At 46.9% G+C, this 15,895-nt stretch overlaps 1 protein-coding gene across 2 annotated transcripts in view; it reads left to right on the top strand.

Moving 5' to 3' along the window:
* DPP6 (dipeptidyl peptidase like 6) overlaps positions 1–15,895 on the top strand; it is an 842,266-nt gene that overhangs the window by 92,525 nt on the left and 733,846 nt on the right. Inside the window, exon 1 of one of the 2 annotated variants that reach the window (XM_090047678.1) lies at positions 3,281–3,427. The exons of the other annotated variant lie outside the window; for it this stretch is intronic. Within the exon in view, the coding sequence (XP_089903804.1) occupies positions 3,377–3,427 (51 nt within the window). The 5' untranslated portion in view covers positions 3,281–3,376. Of the gene's footprint in view, positions 1–3,280; positions 3,428–15,895 lie in introns of those variants that run through there. 2 annotated transcript variants of the gene reach the window in all.

Genomic DNA, 15,895 nt, shown 5'->3' with positions numbered 1-15,895 from the left:
TTGAAACAAAACTCTTAATCAAAGCAATTGCTCCAGTAATGCCAAAGCCACATAAATTAGAGATTAAATAAAAGAAGCAGACAAAACTAATAACTGCATTATGACAGATCCAGAAAAAAGAGCTGCCGGAGTTCAATATATAGTAAGTGATTCTGTTGGTGTATAAAGTCATTGAGGAGGCAAATGGGACCTGCTAACTGTGAAGCATATAACAAATATTCTGCCTTCATTCATAATTAAAATACCTGAGGGTAGAATACTCCAATGGAATAGACAAAGCCTGATAAAAATTGAAAAAAGAAGTAAAGATGGCAGGAGGCAAGATCTGGGAAAGTCAAGTGAACACTTTGAATTCAAGATGAACAACAGATGTCACCTGTAGGCACCTACCAAAGTAAAACAAGGGAGCAAATGAAAGTTGTCAAATCAAAGGGGAAGATTTTTGCAAGTTCTCCCCAGAAGAGCAGGGCAGACAGGTGGGTGTTTGCCAAGCATCACAAGCCTTCGTTTCCAGTTGGAGGATTCCCCAGGAAAGACCACAGGACTAGGAAGAGCCTCTAGAGTAATTGTATCTAGTCTCCTGCATTTGCAGGCAACCATTTGTTCACGGAGTCCACAAGAACACCCTCTCTGACCTTTCTCTCAAGCCATAGCTACAGTGCACCCTATGAAAAAACCCCCAAACTACAACACACCACAAGGAAAGGGTAACAGAGGCATGTGCTGCTACGCCTTGCCACTGCAATAACAAGAAGTTTGTTAGGTTTCCGAGTATCACAGATGGGTTTGATCTTTTGCACGGGACTTTCAATCTTACTGGCTTTATCTGAGTTTCTTTCAGCAAGCTGTGAAAGAAGCTGTGGATTAGAAAACACACCAAGGCATGCATAGTCAGTACAAGAAGATTGTGGGTCTTTGTTCCAACCTCCCACTGACTGGTCCATGTGAAAGGGTCACATGTTTCCTACAAGCTGGAGAGGTTGATGCTTTTAGTTGAGACACTCCAGAGTTCAAACCCCTCTGCAAGCTGAGTTATAAAGCGATGGCATAAACAAGGGGGTGTAGCAGGGAATGCAGCTCCTCCGCTGGTAATGTGGTTTGGGTAGATTGTGCTCTCCGGTCTCCTTGGCTGTTGCAATGAGAAGTCCCCTTCCTGTTACAATCTAAGCGTTAGTTACAAAATAATCTCACTCTATGTTAGGGGTGGCAATTATTTGGGCTGGAGGGTCGCTTAAGAAGTTTACGTGAGCCATGGCTGGGGACAGGGAGGGGGGAGTGCTGACTCAGCATGGCAAAATGGTGGGGGCAGGGAGGGCAGAGTGGGAGCATTTGATCCAATCTGGTTCCAGCCTGTCACCTCCACATCCCCACAGGGTGGGTGGGCGGGCGGGGGCGGGCAGTCTCCAGAGAGACTGGCTGAGGACCCTCGTAGTCAGGGTGCACTCAGCCGAGCAGATGGGACCAGGCCACAGGTGGGGGGGGAGTGGTGTGTGGGAGTGGAAAGGGAGAGCAGGGCCAGGATCCCGTCTGCTTGGCTGAGTGCACCCTGCCTGCAAGGGTCTTCAGCTAAGGCAGTGCCAGCATGGGGCCAGGGCCCGGGCCAGAGCTGTGACCCATCCACGCAACAGGTGCCAGTTCCACAGGCAGGGACGTGCGCGGAGCAGATTGGGGCTGCCCCGGGCCCTGGCCCTGCACTGTCACTGACCGGTGATCCTGGAACTGGCCCTGGCTGCCCATCCCAGTCCTGGACACCACTTCCCATCCTCCTGTGGCCCCATCCCACGGGGCGCCCGAGCCAGTCTCCATGGCAGGGCAGACAGGGCAGGGTGCCCGGGCAGCAGGACCAGGTCCAGTGGCGGCAGTGGAGACACTGGCGCAGCAGCCCAGCAGAGCGAGCCACTGCCACAGGGGCTGCCGGGCAGCTGGGTCCAGCCACTCATCACCCCTGCCCTGCTGTGCATCCGGGGACAGTGGGACTAACCGCACACACCGTGGCCCGGGCTGCCCCCGCACCTGAACTGGCTGGGGCTGAGGGACTGGCCGCAGGCTGCATAGCATCCCTGGGGCTGGATCTGGCTTGCGGGCTGGGTTTTGCCCACCCCTGCTCTATCTTTATGGTCCTTCCCTCAGAAAATAATCAGCCCATTCACTTATTTCTGACTCTCTGGATCTCTTTCATTGTTGCTCCTTCGAGCAATGCTTACCAGCACCAGCAAATGCAGTCAAAACTCTTTTTAGCCAGATCATCCTTTCTGAGGCGTGAATTCCCTCGCCACCGTGGCCCCTGTAAATTTACTGCACACTCAGGGCTGGACACAGGACAACCGGACTGTCCTCTATGATGGCCACCCTACCCAGGGCCTGGATAGAAAGGGGCCTGAAAATGGTAATTTTTGATTATTATCATTATCTCTGGTGAAATGGGGCCTGATGCTAAAAGTTCACCCAAGGCAGCTAGGAGTCCGAGCACGGTGCCGTGCGCCATGAACCAGTTAAGCGCGTTATCTAGGGAATGGGGGGTTTTGGTTTGTTTTTTTTTAAATATAATTTGTATCTGAGGCCAAATTAGCCCAAACTAATTCCAAACCCAAGAGTCCAGAACCATAAGTGGCCCTACTACCGGCAAGCATCCTCCACTCGCACCTGGGGCTTCAGATGTTTCCAAAACCTTAGGCGGGCGTCCCACGTGCGGGCCCAAGCCCCCGAGTTTTGCTTGCCCTTTGCCATAAGGCCCTTGGAGCAAGCTAGGGAGGAGACTCCGTTGCCACTGCACCTCGGCAGGTACCGAACCACGCCAGAGGAGCGGTTGGCGGTTCAGGAAAGCCGCCTTCTTGGATATTTCCCTTGCCAGGTTGCGAGGCCACAACCCTTGATCTGGGCCAGAAGGCGACAGGTGGCTGGGGACCAGCTTTGCCCCGAGTGCTGTAACTTTCCCCTGTCTCCCTGCCTTTAGGGACAAGGTAGGCTTGACCCCCCAGGGCCACGCGCGCTGCATGCCGGGCTCTCCCCTGCCTCGGGCTGGCCAGGAAGAGGGCAGCGCGGAGCCCAGCCCCTGCCCTGCAACCTGCGCTCCCCGGGCCGCGGCTGGGGGCCGGCGCTCGCCTCCCCCGCGTGGAAACCCACGCTTCCGTGCCCGAACACAGTAACTCAAGTCATGAGACGGCCTCGCTCCTATTTCAAGAGCTGGCAGGAAATACATAGAGCAAGAAAGGAATAAAATAAAGAACTCCTTCCCCCCCCCCTCCTTCCCGGGGAAAAAAAATAAAAAAAGCCCGCCCGAGCCGCGGCGCCCAGCGCGCCCGCGCGCCGCCGAAGTGCGGGAGCCGGCGGGGAAGTAAGTGTGCAGGACACGGCCCCGCGCGGCGCACGCGGCAGCATGAAGGAAAAGGCGATGATCAAAACCGCAAAAATGCAGGGCAACGTGATGGTAAGTGGCCGCGGCTCGCGCCTGCCCCGGCCCCAGCCCCGCGTGCGGCCCCGCGAGGGGCCGGGGCCGGGGCCGGGGCCGGGGCGGCGGCGGGAGCCGGGGCGGCGGCGGGGCCGGCCCGGGCGCCCGCAACTTTGCGAAGTCGGCGGCGGGCGCCGGGGGCCGCGGCGCCCGCCGCCGGAGCGGCCCCGCGGGGAAGGGCCGGCCGCTCTCCCGGAGGAGGCGAGCGCTGGTTGCCATCTTGTGCGGATGGAGCCGGCGCGGGCTGGGGCCGGTGGCGGGGAGCGGCGTTTCCCTGCCCCCGCCGCCCCCGGCTCGCGGGCCCGGGCCGCGGGGCCGCCGGCGGGGCGGGGCCGGCTGCGAGCGAGGGCTGGAGGGGACGCGGTGGCTTGAAAGTCTTGGCTTTCACAGAAGAAAAGGGGAGGGGGAAGCGACTTATTTTTTTATTGTCTTTTTTTTTTTTTTAAATCGGCTTTCAAAGGGCACCTGTTGGTGGGTTTTTCCCACCCCCACCCCTGGAGATCTGCTTCTTGCAACCTCGGCTCTTAAGGAAATGCTAATATTTAGTGGGAGGAGGGTGCCCCCTCCTCGCCTGACACGGGGGCCCGAAGTCGTCTTCATCCAAATGACTCAGTGTCTTTTTCAGAGGCGATGCTTCCTCTTCCAGCACGAGGCCGGTGCTTTTTCTAGCCTGACTTTTTCCCCAGGAAGGTGCAGTGCTATGTGACTTGTGAATTCAACTAACCAACTGAGGGAACTGGGCAGGAACTTCTGCAAACATTTTTTTGTGTTCCCACCAGGCTATTGCATGAAAGGCGATGGCACACCCGCCCCCCCCCCCCGTTTCTTTTTTATCACACCCTTTAAATGTCTGTGAAAAAAACTTGGCGCTCCAGTGTGGGGAAAGCTGAATTTGGGGGGGGGGGGTGTCTTCTCTTTTTTCTTTTTTTTTTTTAACTCCCCTGGTAAAGGCCGTTTGTAGTCTTCCACTAGGCTGTTACCTATCGCTAAAAAAAGAAAAAGATAATGAACCACCTGAGATGATGCTGTGTGATTAAAGTACAGGATTAGCCTAATTTACATACACAGTATCAGGGAATTCATGAAAACTTACAACACATGATCCTGGCGTGGTCTCTGCAGTCAGGAGTAATTGGAGGGAAGGGATCCCACAGCCCAGCTACTGCTCATTTCAGTGCTGGATCTTCTTTCTGGTAGGAAATGTTGTTATAATTTGTGCGTGTGGCAAAATGGGGGCGACGTATACAGTCCTGTGCTCAGACAAGGCAGCCGGGAATGATGGGTCTAAACACAGAGCCACGCTCGAAGCGGGAGCCCGCTCCACAATCAGATCCAGCTCCTATGGAAAAGACTGGGAGTTTTGCCACTGATTTGTAATGAGAGCAGGATCGGGCCCATGATGCTAAGTCCCAGCCATAACATTTTGCATGTCGCTCAATTAAGTCTGTTCCCTGAGTCAAATGCCAGGTTTTATCTTGGTTTGGAAAGTGCAACTTTCAAACTGGATGTCGCCAGTAAGATTTCAAGGGAAGAAACCGTTACATTGTCATGGGTGATTTAGCTTCATACTCCTCAGCTTTTAGGGGTTGCGTTAGTTAGGAGAGCATCTTTTTGCTTGATTTGACCACGGAAACCTGTGATTTGGTGTGGGACAGCTGGTTCTGCAGCTTATTTAAAGGGTTTATTTTTAATTTGATTGACACTCAGAATATGGGGCTGGACCTGATGATCTTAGGAGGTCCCTTCCAGCCCTCGCGTCTAATGTCTATGAAATAGTCTCGCTAGCCAATAATAGACCGTGCTTGGCTTTCCTCAAAGTAACAGGCAACGGGCCCAATTCTGAAATAGGGCAGAAACTCCCATCGGGCTTCAGTGAAACTTCTTGCAGTTTCCAGCTCTGTCGGTCTTGATCTTAAACCACTTGTCTGTGGTTGCTTGGTTTTTTTTTTTAAGATATGCAGTTCTTACTACTGTTGTTTTTCATTTTACCTATTCATCAGTTCTGTTAGGAGGAAAAAATAGTCTTGGATTATTCTTATTAAAGCTTTACGTTTAAGAGTCCTCTAGTGAATAGTTCGCAGGGCAATCTCTTTTAAAACGCTAGCATTTTGGTGGATGTGCACATGTCTGTGTGTGCGGTGGCTGAAGCGACTCTCATCATGTTCCAGTCCATGTTGTAGGAATTATCCAGTAGACTTGAAAAGGCTGATGAAAATTCAAAGCCAACCATGGTTTTTATTTTTCTTGTTTGGCAGTTTTTGCTGTTGCTTAGAATCCTGACAAGCTGCTAAGTACATATTGATTTTCCCCCCCCCCCTTCTCTTTAAAAATCTTTTTAAAAATGAGCCGTTTTAACCTCAAAATGATCTAACAGCATGCAACAATCCTGGCAACAGTCCTAGTCTCTTGTCTCACAATGGACCCTCTGAGTGGGGGGGAGGCGGGATAGCTCATAAAATCGCTGCCTTTATAAGATCTTTAATATCTCATGAAACCAGCAAATGAGAAGTTCTTATGAATCAGAGGGGAAGTATTAGTATGCCTGCAACAATATTTTACTGGTTGTTGTTTGTGTACATTATCTGGAAAAGTAACAATTTTTATTTTACTGTGCTACTTCCTGTTCATCATTTGAGTGGGGGAAATATCGTTTATGGGAGGCGAGTTTCCAGTATTTACAATGGAGCTTCTTTTAATCTGGGGTGTGTGAATGCGCTGGGAGGCGAGCTACCCTCTGCAGTTTGTCTGAATACATCTAATGGCATTCCATGAGCTTGTCTTGTTCAAATTAATATATGGTGACAGGGTTTGAATGACACACGTTGGGCAAACATTTATCCAGTCTTTATCTTACGTAAAATTAGTTCCTAATTTCGTTAAGAGCTTATGTCTTCCTATTCTCCTCCATTTGAGCCAAGTTGAGCGAACAGGGAAGATTTCCCAACATTTATGTGCTTTATCTGCAGACTTCACGGCTGACTTTCCTAACACATGCAGACTTTGGTATATATTTGCATGCGAAAAAGCCCAATGCTGTGCATTTTAGGGGAAGATAGTCAAGTCAGTAAGACTCACAGTGCCAAATTCAGCTTTCACTCAGAAACCTAATGGGCCAAATTCACAGCAGGGAGAGTTGCACTGAAGTCAGTGGAGCTGAACCAATTTTGGCCAGCTGCGAACTTGGCCCATATGGTTCATTGAAGGAATAGATCCAGGGAAGTTGCATATGAGTAACTAAGGACAGAATTTAGCTGACTGTATGTAATAGGCGTTTATAGCTGGTTTTGTTCTTAGTCATTTTATTATTCAAGGAAGCGGCGAGAAGAACATGCTCATCAATACAGCTAGTTAGAGTCTCTGTGAGCAACTGCATCCTGCCGCTGTCCAAGTCCTGGTCTGAATTCAAGTGCTGGCTGGAGTACTGTATTGTCTGTGTCTAGAAAGTATCTAGACACATCATAGGCTAATGCATAACTTCCTGTGTTATAAAATTGTGCCGAGCAGATGAAGTGCCTTATGTCCTTACTCTGTATGAAAGCTGTTACAGGGAACTGGATAGAGGGGCATATATGAAGGCTTTCCTGGCAGGTCAAATCCACACAGTTAGCTGTGAACCAAAATTGTTGCTGTTTGGATGTAAGAGTAAGTTTAGTGGCAAGTGTCCATCCCATGGGAGCTCAGCTGATCTCTTTGTTTGATGCCTCTGAGAGACCAAAGGTTGGAAGAACATGGGGGCTGAGCTCCTCTTCTTATCCTTTGAAGGGGTCTTTTCCTGTCAGATTGCAGGCTGTGTTTCTGCAGTTGAACAGATTGGTGTCTTTTTCTGGTTCAGGCACGGAGAGCACATGCAACACTCCTGGCTGCTCGCTTACGCTCTGCCATCATACCTCCCAGAATATGCTGTGCCCTAGGAAGTGCCAAATATTGCCACTCGCAGGATGTAATGCCCCTATCAGAAATGCTGCAAGACTTGCTAGGCCTGTTCTTATGTAATCCTACAGGGAGGTGGAAATCAGGACCCTGACTCACCTGGGAAAAGGTAGCAGGAGAAGAGAACTCTGTGAGGATCCCCACGTGGCAGTTCCCCCCGTACCGTTGCATGGGAAGGGGAGTCAGGTTCTGCCGCTTAATTTCTGACGTGGGGCCTAGCCACTTATCCTGCCAGTCCAGTGGAAACTACGGGTGAGACCTGCTTGCATGGTGACCAGGTGCCTCCTCAGTAGTATTGGTCTCTGCTGCCTCCTCTTTCTTCCCAGTATCTGGCAGTGTGCGAGATTATGGTAGGCCACCAAAGAGGCGAAGAGCAACATTGTGGGGAGCAGCCCAGCTCGCTGCCTAACAACTGGGAGGATGGAAGGACTGAGGAATCCTGCCATGGTGTTTCTACCAGAAACCAATTCCAAGCCTCTGTCTTCCATATTGACCTTAGGTCAATGTCTGATCAATACCAGTGCTCCTGCCTTTCCATGACTGGGGGGAAGCTTCCATCTGCCCTTCTCACTTCATCTGTTTAGTCTTTTGATTATCCAGTTACTCCTTCCCCAATTTCTTTTTCTGGGTCTTCCTTTCCTGAGGATAGATTCAGGTCCTGCTTCTGCTCTTCAAAGCTTTTCTACACAGCAGTAGGAGAGAGATGAACGTGACTCATGCTGATTTGAATGCTACCTACTCTGGGAGCCTCGGCTAAGCTCTGAACAGCAGCAGAGACCACAGAGCTGGTCGGCTCGCTGCAGTCAGGAAGACAGCATTGCAGAGCTCCTCAGTCAGAGGGTGCCTTCACTAATGACATCGAGGAAGGTAATACAAATAAAATCAAAACCTAAATCCTACAGAAATCAATGACACAGTCTTCCTAGCCCCTTTCTTGTTAGGGAGTAGTCCCCACTTTTTGCTGCTGAATGCATTTGTCAAGTGATATTATGCACTATGTGTACCATCAGAGGGCAGGCTGGAGGGCAGCATTCTGATCTGAGTATTTTACACTCACTTTGCATTGGTGTAAGTGCCTTTACAAGGGGAAGGGCCATGGAGAAAACAGGCTGGGAGAAAATTTCTGACTGTAGATAGCTTTTTAGTCCAACAGACGGGCAGAATTCAACCGGGTGGGTAAAATGAGAAACAAGACAATTTCAGACTAGAAATGAGGCGTGCAGTTTTAATGGTGGAAGTAAGTAACCAATGAAACAATTTACCTATAATATAGTAGATTTCTTATCACTTGAAGTCCTTAGAGCAAGACTGATTGTCAAAAGAGTTGTGTGCTAGCATGTGGTGAAGTTGTACAGTCGGCGTATGCAAAAGGCCAGTCTACATGCTCATCCTGATACCTCTGGGTTTAAATCTCTTAATCTAAACAGTTTGATAGCATCAGAAGCACAGTATATGCATAAACATGTTCAGTCTCCTGGCCTTCTGGGGTGTATTTTTTCTATATGTTTGAATTGATACACTGTGGTTCAGGTGGGATTAACAAGCCAAGCCTATTTATTTAATAGTCTTATGTAGAATGAATCTTGTATAATCCACTGATGTACAGTGTTATCGCTTAGCAAAAGAGCATTCCATCAACGTGCAGCACTACATCTGGCACGTTCGCCTGATGTTTACATGGTGTTCATTTAATAAAGGAAGGCGATGGCTGGAAGTGAAGTCGTACAGCTATATCAAGTTTGTAGAACAAAACCTATAATCACAAGGGCACTAATGGTGATATTGTGTTGAAAATGGCAAGTTCCTGTGGCAGCCAAATGGGATGGTTCTGTGGACACTGTTGTTCTGTCACCCATTTAGGATATGTCGGTACTACAGTGATGGGAACTTGCAGGGACAGTGATCACATGCAGTGCGCATGAATGTTTTGTTTTTCTTCGCAATGATTAAGATACTGCCCTTGAGAGAGTTTTGTTGGTTGCATCTTTGAAGTCCTGGCAATTTGTGAAGCAATTATCCCATAATATTAAGTAATGTTGAATCATATCAGGGGTCAGAGGTTTGTCTTGCAGGTAATTTCTAAATTCTAGGCACCATATTATGTGCTCTGTCTGTCTGCTTGCTCATAGCCTCCTCACTGCAATGTTTGCAGGTGGGATGGAACTGAACTGGAAGACCTGGTGTGGTTGCAAAATAGTGGCTTTTTGACCAGTGAGAGAAGCCACTGCAGGCAGGATCTCAGTTCAACACATCCTTGGGGTTGCCATTGTGTAGGCATAGTAAAGCACTGTACACCGAATCATTTAGATAAGGGTTTTAACTTAATGCCAGTAAAGCCTCATTATTTGATGGTTGTTTCAAATGAATTAATTCACCAAAACATATTACAGAGCAAGAGACAGTGAATTCCCCACCTCCCCCTGCTCCCCTTGCTAGTCTGTGTTTTAGGGTTTTTTTCTAAGCCTTCCTCCGTGTCATTGAGTGCTGGCTGCAACCAAGATCTGGGATGAGACTGGGGTATACCAGTGCTTTGCTGGGACTTAAACCCAGACATTCCTGGCTAGAGGGTCTTGCTCCTTGGCTCAGGGCCAGACTGATCACCATATTTGGGGTCAGGAAAGACCCCATAGTCAAATTAGTATGGACTGTTGGGGTTTTTGCATTCCTCTGGAGCAGGGGCATGGCCCTCTTCCTGGGATCTCTGAAGTCCGTATTAAAAATCTTTACAGCAGCAGGTCTTTGGTCACTGTAGTCGCCTGCTTTATCTGTGGTAGGTTAGGGTGTTATGTCTTGCATTGGATCAGCATTGATTCTGTAATTTTGCTAAGAGGTTAGACAATGGATTTGTACAGGATGATCTGGATAGGGATGATCTTGCCTAGGGCAGGGGTTGGTCCCTAGATGACCTCTCAAGGTCTCTTCCAACTCTACTTCTCTGTAATTCTAAGCATACCTGAGTTTCTGATCCAATCTGTTTGAGTTTGTGATATGAGAAGGTATCTGTATGTGTGTATTTTCAGGGAAAAAATGAAAACACAAAGCTTACCTTTAAAAACAAGAGAATTGCTTGGCTCCTGGCAGCTGAATTCCCAAAGAGCGGTGTTTTGCAGTAAACAGCATGGTCAGCGCTAGTGTGAAAAATCTCTCGTGCTAAATTAGGAGGTAATGCTAAGCAGATGACTCTATCAGCTCAGGCACCTATACAGCTAGCATGAGCACCTGCTTGGGTTGAATTCTTGTAACATTAGGATCCATTCATCCAGGAAAAACCTCCCACTTGATCTCATTAAGAATCTTACCTGAGTAACGGGCTTCACACTTGAATCTAGAGACAGCCACACAAGTCATTAAGGATTTTTTAATGCCATATTTTCTCACCAAATTCACATACTATTTTCCTAACAGTCAGTTGCTGGAAATTGGGCTGCATGATTTAAGTAAAGAAATGTGGTCACATGAACTTCTGCCCCAGGAACCTCTGCTGGGGAAAAGAGAAAGTAATGCTCTATGTGCTGCACGGGGTGCTCCCTAGATGCTGGGTGTGGATTTTCTCTTTCTCCCAGGCTAATGCTGCAGAAGCTGGCAGATGCTGCTGGCAGCCCACCTGGCTCAGGCTGGGAAGAAAAGAAGGGTCAGGTATTTTTGGCTTAGCCAGTAAGTAGTACCTGTGGTGTCTTGCAGCAGTGGGGTTAACAGAGCAGCAACAATGCCACTGCAGCTGCTGTTTTCCTTGGGAAATTCCAGACCTACCAGTATTATTAAGGAAAGATCTTTTTCTTTTTTTCTTCTTTCCTCTATTTTGTTTTCAAAAGCAATGTATGTATCTTACCTGGAGGGCATGTTGTATGGGAGAAAATACAGTACTCAATTCTTCCCAAAAAGTACATGGTGAGAAAAAAAATAAATGAACGATTAAAAACCTAGGTCAAGACAGTTCCAGCATGAAGCTCTGACTCTTCAGCTGACTGTACGTGGTGATGTATATTTTTTGTGGTCAGTCTGAGGCCTGATTCTGCAAGCTGTTCATGTGCAGACCCACATCAGTACCTCCGATTCTTCATAGAGTTTGCTGCATTCTTGCATCTTTGTTTATATGTGTCCTTATTGATGCAGAGGCTGATGATGTACACTGGAGATGAAACAATCTAGGTTGAAATCTAGCACACTTTATTTAGTTCTCCTTTGGGACTGACTTTATTAAAAAATAGAGCAAAATTGAAATCATGGCTTGGCATGTTTACTATGAATATAGAATGATTTTTTTCTATAATATATACTACAACTAACGCATCCCAGAAATGAGTTTATATTGCTTTTTTTTTCTTGTGTCTAATTATGAGGATGTGAAAAATATGCTCATACTAATGTCTTCTCATCAAGATTTTAGGGCCCTGAAAGTACCTTTCACAGAGATCTAGTTTGTAAAGCAAATGATTATAATGCGAGACTATTACTATTCATGAGCTCTGAGTGTATTGATTCATAGAGCAACCAGGTCTGTGGTCCATATGAAGGATATTTGAAATGCTGGCAAGTGCAGCAGCAGTTCAGAAATGTTATGCATTTCTTCATCTCAATAAGAACACTTTCCTAACCTTCCCATTAGCGTCCTTTGTCAATGCAGGAGGTTTGGGATCATACCTCTGTCACTTTTGTGTCATTGTATGGCTATCACATTGCAAAATACTATTTTAAATTTGTTCCAAATCTTGTTCCAAATTTGTTCCAACGAGTCTACTTTTTAAGATGACCCTGGTATCTCCTTTGGAGTCAAACCCGTAAGAGTCCAACAATAGACTGCATTTAATATATTAATGTCTTTTGGATTTTCATACTGCTTTCATAGCTGTGTTTTGTCTTTATGAAGGGACTTATTCTTACTGTATAAAGCCCCGAACACAACTGGGATGATAGTTGGGGGGAGGGGTCTTTGGATGGTGCTAACAGGCAAACAAATATTTAAATGTGTGATCAAGTAAAACAAATCACCCACACTGGAGACATTCCCTATTACAGCCCATATCTGGTTAATATTAACTTTAGTATTAAGCATATCCTAGACAAATGTTTTGCTGAGTTGGGACCCATGAGAAGACTCGATCACAGACACAGTAGTTTAACAGTTCTTTATTCGTCTGTGCTAGAGTTTTATACTGGCATCCAGCACAGTTGTAGCCAAGTACCTTCCAGGTTAATTAGGTTGGCATAACAAGATTCCTCATGGACTTCCCGCAGCCTTCAGCTCTTCTGTGCTCTGTGGTCTAGGTCAGAAACTCTGCTTGAAGTAGGGTAATTTTTGAATTCGTAGTTAGTAATTGAAAATGAAATGGTGCAATATGTAGAGGTGAACATGCTCAAATGCAAATGGGATGGCATGTATTGTGAATACATAATACATGTGAGTTCTGTTTCACATTGCCAGCGTGAATTGGGTGGGTTCCTCAAAACACCAAAGTGTGTTTTACCCTACAGGGATACTAACATTCATGACAACATAATCATTAATGCACAGCGCTCAGCTTTAGCTAGTCGTGGCTATGTTTTAAGATTTCTCTAACATTTTAAGCTGGCTATGACTAGATACAGCCAGTACATTTTATAAAGGGTAGCGTTCTTTGCAATGTTACCCAAAGTCCTGCTGTGGCTACAGAAATGCTAAAAATTGAAATAATTCCAATTCCGTGTAAGAAAACTGAGGCTGATATTCTGAAATTAAGGAAAAAGTATGTCAAGTCATGAGGAGATCCAGCCAGGATGCAAGTAAAAGGAGAAAATGATTTCAGCTCAGATAGGCAAATGGTGTCAAAGTATGCATCCTGAAATTTAGCTGCAGAGTAAACACAGTCATAGCAGCGGGATTTCAAATGCTAAGAACAGTCGAGAGGAATTCATTCAAGTGTTTTGTGGTGTAAAAAAGGAAGTTAAGGAAAACACAAGTCAGGCATGTGTGAGAAATTTTGACATGAGGAAAGGCACAAGGACATCAACTGAATCCTAGTGAGGAGAATGGGTGGAGGTCTGCTGGATTTCTTCTGCATATTACTTTTCTTGCCTACCTAGTTCTATCAAGTTTTTGACTTACAGTTTTTAAAATGCAGAGAGTGTCCTATTTGAATTGCTTCAACTTCTCTTTAAGGATTTGATATCATTGCATGCATTATGACCCTGGACCACTGTAATATAATACTGCTATGTCAAATGCAGCATTAAGAGACAATGTCATGATGACACTGTGACGTTATGCCATATGCAGACATCTGTGCTGGACTCAGATCTGTGTTTCTGCTATTGTGAAGAAGGCACACCATGGATGAATGTGACCAAGGAAACGTAGAGCACTTACTAAAGTTAGGCAAGATGGAAGAGGTGAGAAGCTTCAAGGGATTTGTAATGGGGTATGAGATGTCACAGCTGGAATCCTTCCCAGGTTAGTAGCTGTTGAAAGCTGCTAACATCCATTCCCTGTTTCCTGACCTCAGTCCTAAATGTATGAGTTGCTCTTAAATGTATGCAGTATGCACGTTACAGAAACCACCTTTGCAACTGGCAACTTCATTGGCAATCACAGCAAAAAATGATTGGGCACAAAGCATTTTGGACATCGGGGTACAAGCGACCTCACAGGTCATTGAGTCCCAGTCCTTGTTGTCTCAGGAACCTGTGTGGTAAAATGCCTTTCATAGGCAGAGAAAAAGTTTAATACTAATGTGCCCATTCAATCATGTAGCCTGGTCTCCCATATAATACAGACCAGAGAATTTCACCCAGTTATCACTGTACTAGACCCAGTAACTTGTATTGCCTCAAGCGTATCTTCCAAAAATCCACTCTGACTTAATTTGAAGACATTAAGAGATTGAGAATCTACCACTTCTTTTAGAAATCTGCCCCTAATAACTACTATGAATGTGTCTGACTAGATAGAATGATAGAAAATTAGGGTTGGGAGGCACTTCAGGGGTTCAACTAGTCAAACCTGTTGCTCAAAGCAGGACCATTCCCCAACTAGATCATCCCAGCCAAGGCTTTGTCTAGCTGGGTCTTAAAATCCCAAGGATGGAGATTCCACAACCTCTCTGGGTAGCCTGTTCCACTGCTTTACTACCCTCCTAGTGAGAGAGTTTTTCCTAATATCTAACATAAACTTCCCTTGCTGCAACTTGAGCCCATTGCTCCTTGTTCTGTCATCTGCCACCACTGAGAACAGTCCAGCTCCAGCCTCTTTCAAACCCCCCTTCAGGTAGTTGAAGGTGGCTATTAAATCCCTCCTCAATCTTCTCTTCCAGAATAAATAAGCCCAGTTCCTTCATCCTCTTCTTAGAAGTCCTATGCCCCAGCCCCCTCACCATTTTCATTACCTTCTGTTGGACTTTCTCCAATTTGTCTACATCCTTTTTGTAGTGGGGAACCCAAAACTGAGCATGGTACTCCAGATGTGGCCTCACCAGTGCTGAATAGAGGGAATAATCATCCCCCTTGGTTTGTGGTAACGCTCCTACTAATGCAGCCCAGTATGCTGTTAGCCTTCTTGGCAACAAGTGCACACTGTTGGCTGATATTTAGCTTATTGTCCACTATAACCCCCCATATCCTTTTCTGCAGAGTTGCCTCTTTGCCCGTTGGTACCCAGGCTGTACTGGTGCATGGTATTGTTCCATCCTAAGTGCAAGACTTTGCACTTCTCCTTACTGAGACTTTTTTTTGGTGCAGTCCTCCAATTTGTTGAGGTCTCTTTGAATCCTAGCCCTACCCTCCACCCTATCTATCACTTCCTCCAGCTTGGTGTCGTTTGCAAACATCCTGAGCCTTCCCTAACCCTCACCATAACCCACTGATGAAGGTATTGAACAGGACTGACCTCTGGGGCAACCCCTGCACTGATCATCTAGAAACTTGGCAGATTTTGTGGCCTCAGCAGGGGTCACCACCCCTGCAGTTTTCACCCCCCACCCCCCGTGGTGTAACACATACATGTGACTTGAGTTTTGTTTTCGAGAAGTTGGGGTGCAGTTGCCCCGAACCCTTGCACTGATCTTCTTGAAACTTGGCAGGCTTCATGCTCTTAGCAGAGGCTACAACTCCTGCAGGTTTAATCCAAATCAGACAAAAGACAGCAAAGTTATAGATATTTAATTGGTTCCCCATTATACCCTATGCCCAGATCTCCAAGGTGTCTCTGAAGCTTTGGAGCTGCTTTGGCCGGATCGAAACGGGAACCCGGTCCGGATCTCCGGATCAGATCGCTGGCATCTGAAGCGGCCAGATCCGAAGCCAGATTGAATAGCTGCCAACTCGTACAGGCCTACTAACTAGACATTGAGCCACTGACTACTGCCCTCTGAGCCCAACAATCCAGCCAGCTCTCTGTCCATCTTATAGTCTATTCATGCAACTCAAATTCCCTTAGCTTGCTTGCAAGAATATTGTGGGAGACCATATCAAAAACCTTGTAAAGTCCAGGTATATCAAGGTCCACTGCTGTCCCCACATCCAAGCAGCCAGTCACCTCATCACAGA

This window comes from Crocodylus siamensis, chromosome 5, assembly GCF_052110815.1.
Source record: "Crocodylus siamensis isolate JL-2025a chromosome 5, ASM5211081v1, whole genome shotgun sequence".
Lineage (NCBI taxonomy): Eukaryota > Metazoa > Chordata > Crocodylia > Crocodylidae > Crocodylus > Crocodylus siamensis.
The sequence above is the reverse complement of the archived record's forward strand: the minus strand, read 5'-3'. Positions and strand labels throughout refer to the sequence as shown.